The 18526-nt window shown below is 38.5% G+C and overlaps 1 gene segment (V, D, J or C); it reads left to right on the top strand.

The window, feature by feature from the left end:
* Nucleotides 1-17628: 17628 nt before the first annotated feature.
* On the top strand, nucleotides 17629-18193 carry LOC119799835. The segment is given in 2 exon segments: nucleotides 17629-17680; nucleotides 17856-18193. Coding segments are annotated over 2 exon segments (390 nt in total).
* The last annotated feature ends 333 nt before the right edge of the window (nucleotides 18194-18526 follow it).

Raw genomic sequence — 18526 nt, forward strand, 5'->3', positions numbered from 1 at the left:
AGCTTCAATATTGACATATATAGGAATAAACATAACCAAAGAAGTATATTACTTCTACAAGAAAAACTTTGAAACTCTGAAGAAACATGTTGAGAAAGATACTAGAAAATGGAAAATCCTCTAATGCTCATAAATTAGTAGAATTAACATTGTGAAAATAACCACTCTACTAAAAGTTATTTAAAGATTCCAGCTCAATCCCAATAAAAATCCAACAGTATCCTTCACAGAAATGAGAAATAAAACTTCAAAATATTCATATGGAAATTCTCAGAACATGAAATAAACAATACTAAAAGAGAAATACCCCACGACATATAATACTTAAAACATGAAGTATACTTAGAAAAGAAAGTATTATGAAAACTGCAAGAGAAAAAAATCAGTAATATATAAAGAAATTAATACCATCTCTTAATAGATGATGGCTTTAATACCACTACTTTCTAAGGTAAACAGTTCACCTGGACAAAGTATCAAAAGAGAAACGTCAGAATTAATTAAAATTTACAGCAAGTAGACTTAATGGATACCTACAAAATACTCTACCCAATGCCAAAGAATGAACATTCTACGCAGCACATGGAAGATTTTTTTAAGATGGACCACATCTTGGGACATAACAAAACCTTTATGAATGCAAAAATTTTGAAATCACTCCTTGTATTCTATGTGATCATAAACCAATAACACATAAACAATAACTAACTAAATAAATAAATGACAGATTTTCATAATTTTCTATATCAAAATTTGGTTCTGTTGTGCATACTTCTTTTACTTCATTTCCCCCATGCAATGCATCCCATTCACAAACCATTTCCATTCTTTCAAAGTCCACCATCCTACCATTTCACCCCTTCCAAATAGAAAAAAAAAACACACACACACCAAGTTCAATTCATTGTGCCCATATACTCATTGAAGCATAGTCAAACTCACAGTGGCCAGACCCTTAATGGTAACTGGGTTTTACCTCCCCAGCCCCGAAGCCATCATCTGTAAAGAGCTAAACACATGAACCTTAGAACATAAGAAGACAGAGAATCCCAGTGCCCTGAGGGGATTCTGTTAGCCAGAAATGTTTTAAGGGTAAACGGGAACCTTTTTTTTTTAATATTTGAACATTGAATGTTTACTTATTTTTAAATAAATGAAGGCTTAGAATGAAAGAAAACATAATGCAATGGACACCACTGCCAAAGAAAGAACCCTGATATTTTGGAATGAAAAGAGGTCAACATTGTCCTTCTAAATTCCATATGTGATAAATTCAGAAATTTCAACAAGCAACCCAAACATTCTCTCTCCACATCTCCCCTTACCCCCATCCCACCCCACCACCCAAAGCTCTCCATTTTTTCCTGGAAATCTTGTCTACTTCCAATATCCAGGAGGATAACTACATGGTTTTTTTTTTGGGGGGGGGGGGGGTGTTTCACCTTCCTATTTACCTTCTCTAGAATCATGAATTATAGGCTCAATGTCCTTCATTTATGGCTAGAATCCTCTAATGAGTGAGTACATACCATATTCATCTTTTGGGTCTGGGTTACCTCACTCAGGATAGTGTTTTCTATTTCCATCCATTTGCATGCAAAGTTCAAGATGTCATTGTTTTTTACCACTGAGTAGTACTCTAATGTGTATATATTCCACAGTTTCTTTATCCATTCTTCCATTGAGGGGCACCTAGGTTGTTCCAAGTTCTGGCTATTACAAATAATGCTGCTATGAACACAGTTGAACACATGCTTTTGTAGTATGATAGGGCATCTCTTGGGTATATTCCCAGGAGTGGTATTGTTGGATCCTGGGGTAGGTTGATCCCGAATTTCCTGAGAAACTGCCACACTGCTTTCCAAAGTGGTTGCACAAGTTTGCATTCCCACCAGCAATGGATGAATGTTCCCCTTACTCCACATCCTCTCCAGCAAAGGCTATCATTGGTGTTTTTGATTTTAGCCATTCTGACAGGTGTAAGAGCATTCCATTTAAGATATTCATAGGTCTCCAAGGACATATAATTATTCCCTGCCCAAAGCTGCTGCTATAGTTCTACCCGACTTAAGAGATTCTTAACTCTTTATGCTCACTTTCCCCTCAGTTTACTAATAATTTTAATTTAGGAAATTTGCGGCTTTTTTTTTCTCTCAAGGACAGCAGAAAGGATAATTATGATACCAGAGAAATACTTCCTTCTGGTTGGAAATAAACACACTCATCTACTGACAAGAATGGCTGATAACAGCATACTTTGGAACTGGTAATTTAGAGACCTTGTTCTTTCCTTTGTCTTTATCACTTAAGCTGTGTGCACTAGGCTTGTAGGCCCATAACAGTTACAGCATCTGGTGTATGTGCTATCTGATCAAGAGCTATGGCTTCTCCATGACTCTTCATATAGGTTGCTTGGTTAGCTGATTCAATGCATGCTGGGAGAGGAAAAAGGTGACACACTAGAAATAAACTTTTTAGCCCTCTACTAAACACCTAAAATGTAGCATAGGACACTAACCTTTCCCTCTAGAGTTCCCTGATGATTTAATTCCTTTCTTAACTAACTTTCTCCACTGAGAAACTCACCACAGGTGTACTAGCCTCTCCCACATGGATCTTTGTGTTTTTGTGTCTAAATCCTCATCTGATTTTCTATGGGGTAAAAGAATTCTGGCTCTGAAATCTTCTAAGACTCTGGAATTACTAATTTTCAATCTATATATTACTATGGACATTTGTAACAGATAAAGAGAATAAAGAATCATAGGCAGACAATTACCAATGTGAGTAGGCTTCTTTACCCTCACATATTTAGCTCTCCCTTGATTATTATGGAGACCTTTTCCTGAACCCTGAGAAGGGTACCTTAGAGGCTGGACTTTTAGAGACCCTGTTACTTTATGTAATGGTTTGAAATGTCAGGTATTGTCCCTTGGATGCTGGACTCTCTTGGATGATCACCCCCTTTTTAGAGTGTTGCTTTGTCTGGTTCTACCTGCTTTTTTGTGATTCTAAAATGCATACTGGTATCATTGTTTTTGCCCATGGAATTTTTTAACCATGTCTGCAAAAACTAAAAGCCTGGTAGAGATCATCCCTTTTTTCTTCTCTTGCTGCTTCTTTACCCAAAGGAATAAAAGACATGTAGAGGTAAGACACATGAACTGATTCATTCTGTTTACCCTCACATCAAATTACCCAGGTTTTGCTTGCCATAGCGAATCTTAGCTGGACCCTGGGGGATTCTTAGGCTGTTAATCAAGTCCCTGATACTTGGCCTTTTGTATTACCTGTATTTTTTCTCATGAGACCTGGGTAAGTACACTTTTATTGTTGGTTTTATTTCTTATGTATTTGTATGAATTTGTCACGTAGGCTGCCTTCGTGGAGTAAAAGATTTGTTTTGTGTTTGTGGTTGTACAGCCTTTGTTGACTTTAGATCAAGTGTATAGAGTCCACAGATCAGGTTATACTTAGTGTTTATTCTGGATTTGGATTGCAGGATTGAGGATGATTGCAATTCAGTGGTAAAGAAAGGTTGAGAACAGGACAAATGAACAGATACGCTCAACTTCATGGGCACATGTGACACCTGAACTACACCTGGGAGTGTTAAAATGGTGTGGGTGGCCTGAGGCCTTAGGAAATCATCAGGCTAAGCCAGCATATGTGGGGTGTAGCCCAAACAAAGCTTAGAGATTGGAAATAGCCGGGCAGGCAGGTTCTAGTGACTCATCAGGCTGGATTAGTGCAAAGATATCACTAATCTAGGTCAGACTGAAACTGGATCACGATGAGTGGTCTGGGAAAGTACTGGACACTGGACGTGGTCTGGACACGGTAAAGTCAGGTGTGCTGAACAGATTGGGTTGTCTGGATGTGCAACCAGGGCCCACCATTCCTTTGAGAGTGATGGTCTCTCGGTGGCCTTGAACTCATTGCTTGACTGGCCAGCAAGGCCAGGGATACATCTGTCTCTGTCTACACATTACGGGAATTACAAGTGTATGCTATAATCTATACTTTTAGGGTTTTTGGTTATTTTGCTTTTTATGGATTCTGATCTGAAGACTGACTTCACAACCTCATGTTTTCACAAGGACTTTATGAACTGAGATATCTCTCCAGACCTGATCAAAGAAGCACTGCAAGTGAACTTTTTCTTTAGAATTTATATCAATTGTTCTACAATTTTGGCTTATTATATACAAGATTAAATTAAAATTATTACTTATTACTATTTTCAGAACACTTTAGCCTATATAATTCTTATATTCCCAAATCACTGTTAGTATCATAGTAGAAAAAATGGATGCTAGGTAGATAGATAGATAGATAGATAGATATAGATCAATAAATAGGTAATATATCAAATAGGTATATATCAAAGCGATTTATACAAGACAAAACTACTTTAGGATAAAATCCAGAAAAAATATGAGGCTGTGAGAAAGAAGCATGTTTCCTCATACTGGAACCTAGTTAATACTTCTCACCAGCTGAGCAGCAACAGTAATACAAGCACAAAAGAGTTCACTCCAAAAGCAGCCAGTGTATATTTGCTATCCCTTTCATACCTTAGTATTTTTGTAAAAATAGCAATGACCCAAACTCACAGTCTGAATATACATGAGTTTGGACGGAGCCACGTTCAAGCATGGTCAGTTTCTATACAGATGTATTCCTGGTTATACCCAGGTATGAGAGGAAAGAATCTGATCTGCCCTAACTGTTTTGGGAGCATGAGAATGAAGTTGTGATTATTGAGTGAATAATGCAGGCTCTTGACATTTCACAAGCCATTGCATGAGATAAAAAAAATATATAACAGGGACAGATTTTGATGTTCCATGTGAAAGTGTGATGATGCTTTCTTTTTATGCAACATATAAAGCCTAAGTCTAAATGGATCTTAGATTGGAAAGGGAAAAATTATGCTATAAAATTTGTGAGTAAAATATTGCAATTTAGATACTTTGGAAATTGATTGGGAAAATCCTTCCTAGATGTTGTATTAGAAGGGAAAGGGAATTAAGATATATAAAAAGATCTTTATTGTTCAAGATAGATAGTCAATTACATGAAAATGAGCGCCACAGTGGGAAAATATATTGGCCAATCAATTATTTAATAGCATGCTTCCAACCACAATGCATAAGCAACTCCATACTTCAGTGACAAAAAGACAAATAAACACAACTAAAAGTCAGAAACATGTTCATGGACAGTCTTCCTAGTATGATATAGAAATGCTCAATAATCACATGAAAGAATGCTGAACACTGTGAAATTTTAGAAAAGAACAAAAATCCAATGGGATACCACACCATTCCACTAAAACAGGTAATATAAAATAGAGATAAAAGAGCAAGTTTTTTTCTAAAGTGAATGGAAAGTAGAATCCTCATGTGTGTTCATGGAAAGGAAAAATATGGTAGCTGCTTTGGAAAACAGCAATTAATTTCCTAGTAATATATGAAAGAGAATTGAAAGTGTGAATGACGTAAGTAGTATGCAAGTGTTCATATCTGCACACCGATAACAGTTCAAAGTGGAAGTAACCCAGTGTTTATCTCTGCCAACCGATGAATGGAAATATGTAGCTTACCCATGGAACGCAATGTTGGACATCAATAGAAAGTATTGACATTCTGATTCATGCTACAACATGTACTTTAAAATACACAAAATCAATTGAGAAATGCCACCTGCAAAGGACTATATGGAACAAATGTCTATTCCTATGTAATAGTAATTATATAAAACTCTATTCATAGCAGGATTGGAGGGATGGAGGTGGGGTAACTGTCTAGGTTGGAGTTTATTTTGGGGCTGGGGAACTTTTTAAAATCTACTTAATAATGCTGAGGTAGTTCTGTGAGTAAAACACTTATCACGGGACACTTTAAATGGCCGAACTGTACAGTGTCTACATGATGTTTCAGTAGAGCATTCACAACACAAAGCTCTAACACACTGAGAAATCTAAATTCTGATAGTAGACATTTGGGAAGTAAAAATAAAGCTCTACCTTCTGAGCCTACCAAGACCCTGGCATTTTGTCTCTTTCATCTCAGTTGCTACACCCAATGTCTCCTCTCTGGAGCTTTCCCAGCCTGTTCACTAGACCCCAGCTTCTGTCCTTCCTGGAACACTGTCTTTAGACAGTAGTGCTTATACACCACCCTGGTGTTCTTTCTACTGCTGTGATAAAATAAAAAAAAAGAAAAACGAAACTCGAAGAGTAAATGGTTCAGTTGGCTTGCAGGTTATAGTCCATCATCAAGGGAAGCCAGGGAAGAAACTCAAGTCTGGAGCTGGGAACAGAATAAAGTAGAACCATAGAGGAATGCTGATTATAGCTTGATTCTCAGTCTCACTCAGCTTGTTGTTTTTATGAAAACAGAACTAGACTTAGAGTCCACTGCCCCCAGTGGGTTTGGTGCTCTCACATTGATCATTAACTCAGAAAATGCTCCACAGATTTGCCTATGTGCCAATGTGATCTGCATTTTATTCCCCTTTTCCAGATGACTCTTGCTCATTTCAAATAGACAAAAACTAGTACAAATTGACCTGTTTTCTTTTTGACACACAAACCATCACTACTGAAACTTTATCTTTTCTTGTTTGCCCCAAGATGCAATGCTAACACTATAATCTAAAATATAACATAACATTAAAATATCTAATGTTTCTTTAATAGTTCCATCTTTCAATTATGGTCTCCTATAAAATTATATATATTTCCTGTAGCTTGTATGTGCTTTGGTGTGTTGTCTTTGTCTGATGTGTGTGTGTATAGCTTATGGTGTATACAATATATACATGTGAGTATGTTTTTGCATGGGGTATGTGAATGTATGTGTGTAGTGTGTGAGTCAACTATGTATGTGCTTTGTATTGTGTTCATCTGTCTAAGTGATTTGTGTGTAGGTCTATTTATAGTGTATGAGTGTGTTAATATCTATGAGTAAGGACATTCATGTAGTGTGCTGCATGTATAATGGTGAGAGAAAAACTTGAGGTGTGGGTCCTTACAATCTACCTTGTTTGTTACAGGGTCTCTTCTTTAGTACTCTATGCTATCTGACTCCAAGAGTTTCTTGGGAGTCTGTTCTAACATTACTGCCAATCTAGGTCTAGATCAGTGGTTCTCAACCCTCCTAATGCTGTGAGACTTTAATACAATTCCTCATGTTGTGGTAACCCCCAACCACAGGATCATCTTCATTGTTACTTCATAACATTTATGATTCATAAAGTAAATATCTGATATTTCTCATGGTCTTAGGAGATTCCTGTGAAAGGGTCATTTGAAACCCAAAGAGGACACAACCAATAGGATGAGAATCATGTCTCTAGAAGATAAAAAATTATGGACATATGCTGCGATGTCCAGCCTTACACAAGTTCTAGAATTCTCAACTCAGGACTTCTGTTGTATGCCAAAGGATTCAAAACACTGTGTCATCTCATAGCTTATTTAACAATATTTTTTTTTACTAAAAATATGACATTTGTAACTCATGTTGTATTGCTGATGCTCTTCAATTTAGGAATTAGATTCTATCAGCATAGCGAAATGGAGAATTCTGCTGTATTCTACCAATGACAAGAAAGCTGCACTACCTACTCCAAGCAATATGGTACCCTTGGATTTCACACATGCTGGGCTCTGCAAATGACCATAGCAAGCAGAAAGCCAGCTGGAATCATCTGTTTTGTTTTATATGTGCTTCCTTCAGAACCAACTTCAATATGACTCTAACTCCTTTCATCTTCTGGAAGTACTTGAAAATCTAACACTTCTAAGATAATATTTATTCTTCTAATACTTGTAGATTTACATTTATTCTCCTTTATACTGTTGTTCTTTAAGTTAAGGGAAATCTGAAAGAAATGAGAGTGTTAACATGCACACACACTCCACAGGCTCATTAATACATTAAATGTTCACATATTAAAGGCATAGGTGAACTATCTATCTCCAGGAAAGTCCATTTCTATAGGAAGGAATAGATAAGAGAAGAGCAAAGGGAAGAGCTTCCTTCTTGTTCTTGGAATCAAAGAAAACACATATTATGACTAAGTCAATGAAGTTCATTGACCCAGAAAAATCCACAAGCTTTTCATCTCAAGTTCTTTCCTGGAGGATAGTAATTTCACCAGCCATGGAGGTCTCAGGGTTGTAGTTCCTCTGCCTCCAGCAGTAAAACATTCCCATCTAGAGTCACAACTTGTCATGGAAGCAGAGGCACTCTTTCTTCATGTGTTTTCCTGTTGCCTTTGTGCTGCAGAGCATCCAACATGGGCGATATCTCTACCATCACATATCACCACCCTAGCAATGGTGAACATTCACACTCAGCCTGAAACTATTGCACCTGAATTCTGGGGTGCATTTCATGAACTGCTTTCATTATAAATGTCAACAATCCATTCCACTTCCAGAAAATTCTGAACTAATATGTCTTCACAGATTAGGAGAAGCAATGTACTTTGTGAAAATTTTGCTTTGTCTGGGAAAATGGGACAGAGCTGGTGACTGGTTGTGGTCACGCAGGACATTTTTTCTCATTTGACCTCCAGAGGGCGCTGCTCGCTCACCAGCGTTCTTACTTCAGTTGAGATCTTCCCCACCTGCTCACATCTCATCCTTCTTGCCCCTGCTTGTTTTTAAGCAAAGATGTGTGACAAGAATCAGATTTTTTTCCAACCTCGTGTTGGCAGCATCACTGTTTTTAGCTGAGTAGGACACTTCTCCAGCAGACCCTTCCTCACACTTATTTTCAAACTACTGCTTTCTTCAGTTACTTCCTTCCTGTCCTGTTCAAGAGATTTCTCCCAAGACAGAGATCTTGCCATCCCCTTGTTCAGCCATGCTCCTAGCGCTCCTCCTAGTGCTGGGGGTACACTTTTTCCTGAATGAGTATAGCTTCCTCCTGGTCTCCATATCCTGAGATTCTGACTGTCCTCAGGAAAATCCGCACTGCAGTTACTGACCTACGATTCCTGTCTAGGAGACTCCATAGCACAGTCAGGGACTCAGTCTGACACTAGTGTCACTGTCTCTGAAGAATATTCTATGCAGCTGAGATGACTTTATTCCTCCAGTATAGCACCTTACCTGCTCTGGTATGTCCAGCACCCAGGGACTGCAGTTGTCTCCTCAGATATTGTTCTGGAGACTCTGTGGTTCATGGCTTGAGAGGCTTTGAGGCTGAATTTAGCAAGCATGATTCTTCCTTCCACCTGAAGAAAACCTCTCTGCACCTGAGTGATTTGGCTGTGCACTTCTGTGCTCTGGGTGCAGAGTGTCTGGGGCTGCAGGGGGAGCTGAACATAAACACCCACAACAGTGGAAGGCTCAACTCAAGGTCTCTTCTTAGGTCTTTGAATGATCTCATTCAGCTGCCTTTGCACAGCTCAGTTCCAGCTACAATATCCACTGTCTGGCTTTGTCTCAGAAGTTCTTTGCTTATTTTCAAAATTATCTAATGCTCAGTCATGGTTCCGTAGAATGGAGGAGACTGTGTTGCTGTCTGTGAGAATCATTTCTGGAGTGGTCATTGCTTAAACCATAACTACACCATGTGGCTGATTGTGTCTGCAGGAAAACAACAGAAGCTGGACTTCCATTTGTCATTTTGTGTAGCGGCTACACAGAATGTAGAAGTAAATTCTTATAGCTTTTGCCTGAGGTTTGCCTTCACTACTGAGTCCTTCATACTGATTTCTCTACAATTTCTTCTTTTGGTTCTAAATGTACTGATCAGAGTTGATCATAATATAAGTATTTTTAATTAGAGAAGATTTTGATGTATTGTTAGTCAATATAGGAATTAGCCATAACCACAGAAGCTTAGAAATCTGAAACAATTATGTCAGCTAGCAACAACTAAAAATAAAACAGGAGAAGAAGGAACTGGAGAAAATGTGGCATTTTCCAAAGAATTCTTTGCAGTTATACATGTACTATTTTATTTTTTGCCCCCTCAGACTCTTAAAATCTGCTTGAGAATTTGTGTTATGATTTTTTCTGCATCCCTCATTACTAGACATTACTTTCACCCAGGTTTATATGATTTTACTACTGGCACATCAACGATAAATTCTTTTATCCTAACATAAAAATTCCCAGTTGAAAATACAGGTAAAAGTCACAGTGGACATTAGGGTTCACTGGTGAGTACAGAATTTTAGTTTCTTCTCCCTATATTTGGGAGAATTGTAGAAGAAGATTTTATGCTTCTGTGATACAGTCTAGGAGGATGGCAATTCTCAGTATAAAAAGGAAAAGGAAGAGAGAATTTTCTAGCTGATGCTCGACTAAAGAAAGGAAATGGGTAGGTGACCTGAAACCATGAGCTCCTGAGTTTTATTTCCAGCACACACATGAAAAACTGAGAATGGTGGCTCTTCTGAGGTGGGCTGAGGACAGACAGATATCTAGAGCCCACTGCTCTCAACCATAGACTGACCATGAGCTCCAAGATCAGAGTGCTTGTTTCCAGTAAACAAGGTGGACAGCTCTTTAGAACTGACGGGTTGACCCCTGTACTCTGCATTCATGTGCACACATGTGTACTCAAATGCACATATGCGAATACACACAATCAAGGTGTTTATAACCTGAAAAACAACACCCAAGATTTTCCTCTGGTCTCTACATGTACACCGACACATGCCCATACACATGTGCTGTCCCTGCTCCCATACACTTGCACCCATACAGACATGAGCACATTCACATACTCATGTACACATGAATATGTTTATATAGAACTCAAACAAAATTTATCTGGAGGTTCAAATAACAAGTGATTTATCTTACATATTACTCTGTTAGCCACTTACTTTTGATTTTCTATATAATGAAATGAGAAGGCAGTGGTATTTGATGCAAAGATACAATATCTATGTCACCCAAGGAATTTTCAGGTATACTATTCAAATCATCTTGCCTCCTGCAGACAATAGGTTTTCCTATTTTTTGTCACTGCACATTGGCCTTGTAGAGAACTTCAGGTTTGTGGAGTTATATGGCAGGCTTTCTTGTGTTTCTCATTCTGTTCACACTACATGTCACTGAGGTTTACTCAAGTTCTTATGGGCCTCAATATCCAGCACTGTTATTACTTAACACTACCTAACATATAGAGAGAGCACACTCTGTTCCTTCATGTCCCACACTAGCTTGACAAGGAATTTTTAGGAATTAAGTATTTGGTTATTAGTGAGTCAAGGTACAGGCTAATCTAGATTATTATACCATGTTCATCTGGAGAAAGGTGTGTATCTAAAATTCTTTAGTCAAATCACTAACCTAAGTCCCTTAATTAAAAGGTCTTTTTCTGTTTGGCCATTCTGTGTAACATGGCCCTGCTCTTGGGTTCTTGGTATTGAACCCTACTTTGTGATATAACTCATGAAATGTGGTGAGACTTTATGTATTTATCACATTGTTGGCAACAGAATTTCAGTGTCCTCTGTCATGAGCTTCATCTAAAATTGCAGCTAGTGACCCTGGAGGAGTGCATTCTTGGCATGCTTCACTGCCTCTTTCCATTGAGAGTTACTTCAGTAGCACATGTGAAATATCTCACATCGGAGCTGAAATGATTTAACTTTAACTTAGCATGTGCATAGTTGTACCTGTTTACTATTATTTATTGGTTAAAATGTACATGTTCCACAAACAAGTTTTAGAAATTCCCCCTGCAAACTCTGAAGGTTTATGCCTTGGAATTTACCCCTTCTCTGTAGATATTCCAAGCAAACTTAAGATGTAGTAGGTTTTGTTACAAGCACTAAATCTTAAAATATCTAAATCCTTGCTAGAAAACTACAGTTGAAGTTCACTTATTTGCCATTAGCTTGAATGTCTTATACCACTTTTTGCTTTCTTTAAAATATATATTTTGAATTAAAATATAGTACTTATTTCCCCCTTTCCATTTTCTTGCTTCAACCTCTCCTATATAGTCACCCCCCAACCCAGAATACTCCTCTGCTGGAGGCCTCACCAGTACTAGGAATCCCAGGTAAAACACCACCCATTGACTGTTAACACCCCATAAAACCCTCAAAGTAGTCCCCAACAGTACCAAGCTCTGGACTTCATATCTAGGCCCACAATTACAGTAGAAGGTAACTCTACTGGAGACCACTCTAGTACTAGGAATCCCAGAGACCTAGAAGCCCAGAGGCCATACAGGCCACTAAAACTCCCACAGGGATAACATAGGAGACCTGGAGGCTCACTGGTCACCAAAGCAACAAGCCACTTAGGCCAGAAGACCAGTGAGAAAATAGAAACCAAGAGGAAAAACATCAAAAAATCCATCCAAAAAAATAAACTCAGAAATTGACAAATAAACCTAAAGTAACACCAAACACAGATGACTATATTGGCACCACCAGAGTGAAGCTTTCCTACTATGTAAGCCCTGAATATTCCAACCCATTTGAAACACAAGAAAATGACCTTAGAGGTCTTAAGAGATGGCTCAGCAGTTCAGAGCACTGGCTGCTCTTCCAACAGTCCTGAGTTCAATTCTCAGAAACCACATGGTGACTCACAACCACCTGTAATGAGATCTGGCACCCTCTTCTGGCCTACAGGCATATGTACAGACAGAACACTGTATATATAATAAAAACATAATTTAAAAATAAAAGAAAGAGAATGACCTTAAACCTAATCTTATGAGGGAGATAGATGAAGAAATCCTTTAAAAATTGAGGAAAACACAAACAGGAAAAGGAAATGAATAAAAGCATTCAAGAAGCTTTCAAGACCTGATAACTGAACTAGAAATAATTAAAGAAGATACAAATCAAGGGGTTCCTGGAAATGGAAAAATCTTTGTGTGATAGTTTGAAAGAAAATGCCCCCCCCCCAATGAAGTGGTATCATTAGGTGGCATGGATTTTTAGTATGGTATGTTTGTAGGAATGTTCTTGTTGGAGGAAGTCTGTCACTGTTGAGACAGGATTTGAGGATTTCTATACGCTCAAGCCATGCTCAATACGACAGTCTACTTGCTGTTGTCTTCTGTTCAAGATGTAGCCAGAATCACATCTGTCTGCATGCCACCATGCTCTGCAACATGATCAAAATGGCTTGAACCTCTGCAACTGTAAGAAGGTCATCCCAATTAAATATTGTTCCTTTATAATAGTTGCCATTGTCATGGTGTCTCATCACAGTAAAGAAACCCTGACTAAGATAGCAGAAAAATGAACAGGAACTACAGAAGCAAGCATCACCAGCAGAATATAAGAGGTGGAAAAGAGACTCTCAGGCATAGAAGGTACAAAGGAAGAATTGATACATCAGGCTAACAGAATCTTAAATCTAAAAGTTCTTGACTCAAAACATCAAGAAAATCTGAGACAATATGAAAATACCAAACCTGAGAATAATAGAAATAGGAGAAGATTCCTAGCTCAATGGCCCAGAAAATATTTTCAAGAAAAAAAATCATAGAAAATTTTCTTAACCTAAAGAAGAAGAATCTATAAAAGCAAAGAGCTTTCAGAATACCAATAGGATTGGAACAGAAAAGAAAGGGCCCCTGCCACATAATAGTCAAAACACCAAGCATACAGAAGAAAAAAAGAATATTAAAAGCTGAGAGAGGAAAAGACCAACTAACATACAAAGACAGAGATATAAGAATTACACCCAACTTTTCAGAGGAGACTCTAAATACAGAAGTACCTTAAGCTCTAAGAGGGCACAGATGTTAACCCAGACTACTATACCCAGCAAGGCTTTCAATAATAGGAGAAAAGAAGGTATTTCATGAAAAAGTCAAATTTACTATTAGCTGTCCACAAATCCACCTATACAGAAGGAAAACTGCACCCTAAGGAAGGTTAACTACACCCAAGAAAGCTCAGTAAACAAATAATTTCACACTACCAAAACAAAAAGAAGAAAAATACACATAGACCCTCACACACTACCACCACCACCACCAACTACAACAACTAACAGTAATTTGTAATCATTGGTAATTAACATCTCTCATCAATTACCCAATAAAAAGACACAGGATCAAAGAAAATAGGATTCATCCTTTCTCTGCATACAAGGAACTCTCCCCAATAGCAAAAACAAAACTTAATTCAAATAAAAGGATTTGAAGAAGTTTTCCAAGCAAATCAACCCATGAGTCAAGCTAGTATGGCCATTCTAATATTTAACAAAATATACTTCCAACAAAAATTAATCAAAAGGGAGGGGAAGGACACTTCATACTCATCAAAGAAAAAAATCCCAAGATGATATCACAATTTTGAATTTCTATACCACAAATTATGCTTACATTGTTATTCCCATTTCTAGTGTTTCTCCCCTACTACATGTTCCTTTTAGAACTACATGTTCTGGCTTCTGTGGTTACTCCATGTTATATATTTCCATGTGAAGATTTGGAGTTAGGGGCCTCTATAGTTTCCTTTGGACTTGGAGTTCAGTGGCAGAAGATGTGGCATTTATCCTTTTGGTTCTCTGTCAACTCATTTTAAATAAACTTTTCTAGTTATATCCATCTTCCTGAAAAGTTTATGATGCCATTTTTCTTTACATTGAAGAATAGTCAATATTTTTTATTATCCATTCATCAATGGAGGGTCATTTAAATGATTTGTATGTCCTAGTTACTGCAATAGAGCATCAATGAATATAACTAGGCAACTGTGGAGTAGGATGTAGAGATCTTTGGACATAAACTGAGAAGTGGCATACTGGGCTGTGTTTAGATTTATCTTTAAATTTTTGAAGCTTCTCCTTACCGATTTCCAGAGGAACTCTACTTATTTTCATTCCCCAACAGTGAATGCGGTTCCTTTCCCACACACAAACTCCTCCCACCAACATTTGTTGTCAGTTGTTTTATTGATTTAGATACTCTAACTGGGGCACGATGAAATCTCAAAATTGTTTCAGTTTGCATTTCCCTAATTGCTAAAGATGATGAAAAATTTCAAATTATTTCTTGTACAGTTTTATTTCTTCTTTTGAGAACGCCATCTAGACAGTCTTGTCTTCTGACCATCTGCATTTCCTTCACCAGGAAGGGATGGGGTGAAAAGTGCTGGTTTAATGAGACTTATGGAGATGGCCTGAAGTCACATTTGTTGGTGGTGTCTGTCCACTAGGGGGCACTGCAGTGCCTAGAAATTACACAATCTTAGTTTGAAGATTTCAGAAGACTTAAGGACATAAGGCAATCCACTCACAAAGCAAGAAACAGGGGTAGTGATGTTGTAGAGATCACACTTATCTTTAGCTCTCAGTCATTCTATAGAAAACCACAGATATCTAGAGCCTGTTCATTGGATCCCATTTTGTCTACCAATCTATTTTAAAAACAATTCTCTGAAGGTAAATAACAAGGTGAATCCTAAGAAAAACATGTATAGATCCATGTAGAAAGTCGAAATAGGCAAGATCGCCTAACAAAATTGGGAGCATGGAGGTAGGAGGAGAAGGGAGGTTATAAGGGGAAAAGGAGAGGAGAAGAGAAGGGGGAGGAGAGCTTGAGGGAACAGGATAGTCGAGATGGATCAAGGACAGAGATGAGAGCAAGAATACAGATATCTTGATTGAGGGAACATAATGGGGCTATCAAGAAACCAGGCTCTAGAGAAATTCCCAGGAATTCACAAAGATTATCCCAGCTAAGACTCTAAGCAATACAGGAGAGGGTGCCCAAACTTGCCTTGCCTTGTAGTCAGACTGATGAATATCTCAAATATCACCATACAACCTTCATCCAGCAACTAATGGAAACAGAAGCAGAGACCCACATCAGAGCATTGGACTGAGTTTCCAAAGTCCAGTTGAAGAGTGGGAGGAGTGAGAATATGAACATAGAGGTCAAGACCCTGACGGATACACTCATTGAAACAGTCTACCTGAGCTAATGGGAGCTCACCAACTTCATCAGGACAGGGAAGAAACAAGCATAGGTCCAAACTAGTCCATCTGAATGTGGTTGACCATTGCATGGTTGGGGCAGACTAAGGGGTCTCTGGCAGTGGCACCAGGATTTATCTGTATTGCATGTACTGGCTTTCTGGGAACCTATCCTCTTTGAATGGATACCTTGCTCAGTCTAGTTATAGTAGGGTGTGCCTCAGACCTTCCTCAAAGCAATGTGACTTACACTCTCTGTGGAGTGTATGGCGGGGGCTGGGAAGGGTGACAGGGGCATAAGTGGAGGGAGTGCAAGGAGGGAAGGGAGTTGGAACTTGGATTGGTATGCATAATAAAAATAGTTTGTTTTCTTTTTAATAAAAATAAATAAAAGAAAGGAAAAAATCTTTGAATACATGTAAGCAAAGTGGACACTATGAGGATGGACATTCAAGAGAAATCATCTCCACTGCTTTCACAGCTTTCCTTTGGTTTTATGTTTAAAATTTCCTAAATTCAAAGAAATAGAAATTGTTTCTATACCCTTTATATCATATATGATATATATGCATAATTCACACACATAATACATATATACATACAAATATATATGTATATGTACACACACACACACACACACACACACATACACACACATATATGAAAGGAGAAAAAAAGTACCTGAGAAGAAAACTTTATATGAAAGAATAGGAGGGCAGGGCCTCACTGAGTTGGAGCTGGCATTCATAGCCTGATCTGAATCAGCAGTGTTTTCCTGTGCAGCACAATGGACGTGCTGGGCAGAAGACAAGAGATGGAACATAAATCAGGGTGGAAACAGGGGCAGAGCATGTCTTGTTTTTCTTATAGCCCACAACTGTTTTGGAACGTTTTCTATGCACATGATAAGTTATTTGCAAGACATTCCTTTTATTCTATATAGTGCACTGCATGATGATTTGTCAAATAGGGTAATTTAAGAGACCTGCCAGGACTTCCTTGTTGGGTTATTGACCACACTGAAGGGTGGGCCAATGCCTGCAGTAGATGGCCAAGACCGAATGAATCCAAAGATGATGTTGTATGACACTGCTTAGTTTGAGCATTTTTTTTGGTCTTAACTGTCTTTTGTCTGTGTTTGTCTGTATTTTGTGATTTTTTTGAGGTTTTATGTGTGTCTTCTTGGTTATTTTTTTTAAAATTCTGCTTTGTTTGGGTTTAATTTCTTTTCCTCTGTTTGATTTCTAAAGAGAAAGAAAAAGAAAGAACATGGAGTTGGGTGCATAAGAAGGTATGGAAGCTCTTAGAGATGATGGAGGAGATGTGACAATGATCAGAATAAAAAAAATTCAAGACAGAAAGCAAGGCTCATCTAAGCCACTGAAGCCATTAGTATTCCTACCAGTGTTCTGCACTTATGAATTCACCTTCTTCACATATTTTTCCCAAACTGTCCTTATAAGAAGAGTTACATTAGGAATATAGTGTCCTGGGCTCTTCATCTTTGTCCTCCACAGTTGTGGAGCAATTAACATGCAGAGACACATGGTGGAAGTGGGTGGGGTTTCTTGTTCACATGAAAGAGAATCCTCTGTGATTAGGAGAGAATCTTGTGTGTAAGCACAAGTATTTCTGAGCACAAGTACTGCCATCCTCATAGCTGGAGAGAAGACATCAGCAATTGGACAGGGGCCATGGAGAGGAAACTGGGAGCTGTGCTGGGGATTCTGTGGGTGCAGATTTGCTGTGAGTTGTGTTCACCTAAGTTGCTTTAGGGATTCTGCAGAGATGTCAGTGGTAGAGGGGGATAAGACAACACAGAGTTTTTGTGCAGTCATCCTCATGGTGTTTCCTGGGATGTTTGACAGGTGTGGGTGAAAACCCTTCGTTGACTCTGATTTGCTTTTCTGTTTCCAATCAGGGGTGCGAGGTGTTGAGGTGCAGCAGAGTCCTTCAGCTCTGAAACTCTACGAGGGAACCAGTTCTGCTCTGTCATGCAATTTTTCTACCACCATCATGAGTTTGCAATGGTTCCAGCAGAATCCCAGGGGCAGCTTCATCAATCTTTTTTACCAGGCTCCAGGAACAAAGACAAAGGGGAGGTTAAAGTCTACATTTGACTCCAAGGAGCAGTACAGCACTCTGCACATCAGGGATGCCCAGCTGGAGGACTCAGGCACCTACTTCTGTGCTGCAGAAGCACAGTACTTCCATCAAGCCTGCAGCCTGGCCCCAAATTGCAGCTGTTCATTCAGCTAAAGCCCTGACATGGGGGGACTCTACAGGAGGCTTTTCACAGTGGAGGCTTTTTTTTTTAATTACAAAGAAGGAGTGAGGAAACAGAAAATCACCAATGCAGAAGTCCACACTTAAACTCTGACCAAGGTGATACTGACTTGAAGGATACATGCTCAGAAACATCAGTCTCATGACTAAAATCTACACTTTATCAAATGCGTGTGCTAATATCACAAAATAAACCCTCTGACACACTCCAGAATCATCTTGGTCTTTTCTCAGAATTGGAAACTGAGAACGACTGTTTCCAACCTGTATTTAGAGAGCACAAAACAACTCTTGCAGTTAATCTGC

This window comes from Arvicola amphibius, chromosome 13 (genome assembly GCF_903992535.2).
Source record: "Arvicola amphibius chromosome 13, mArvAmp1.2, whole genome shotgun sequence".
Lineage (NCBI taxonomy): Eukaryota > Metazoa > Chordata > Mammalia > Rodentia > Cricetidae > Arvicola > Arvicola amphibius.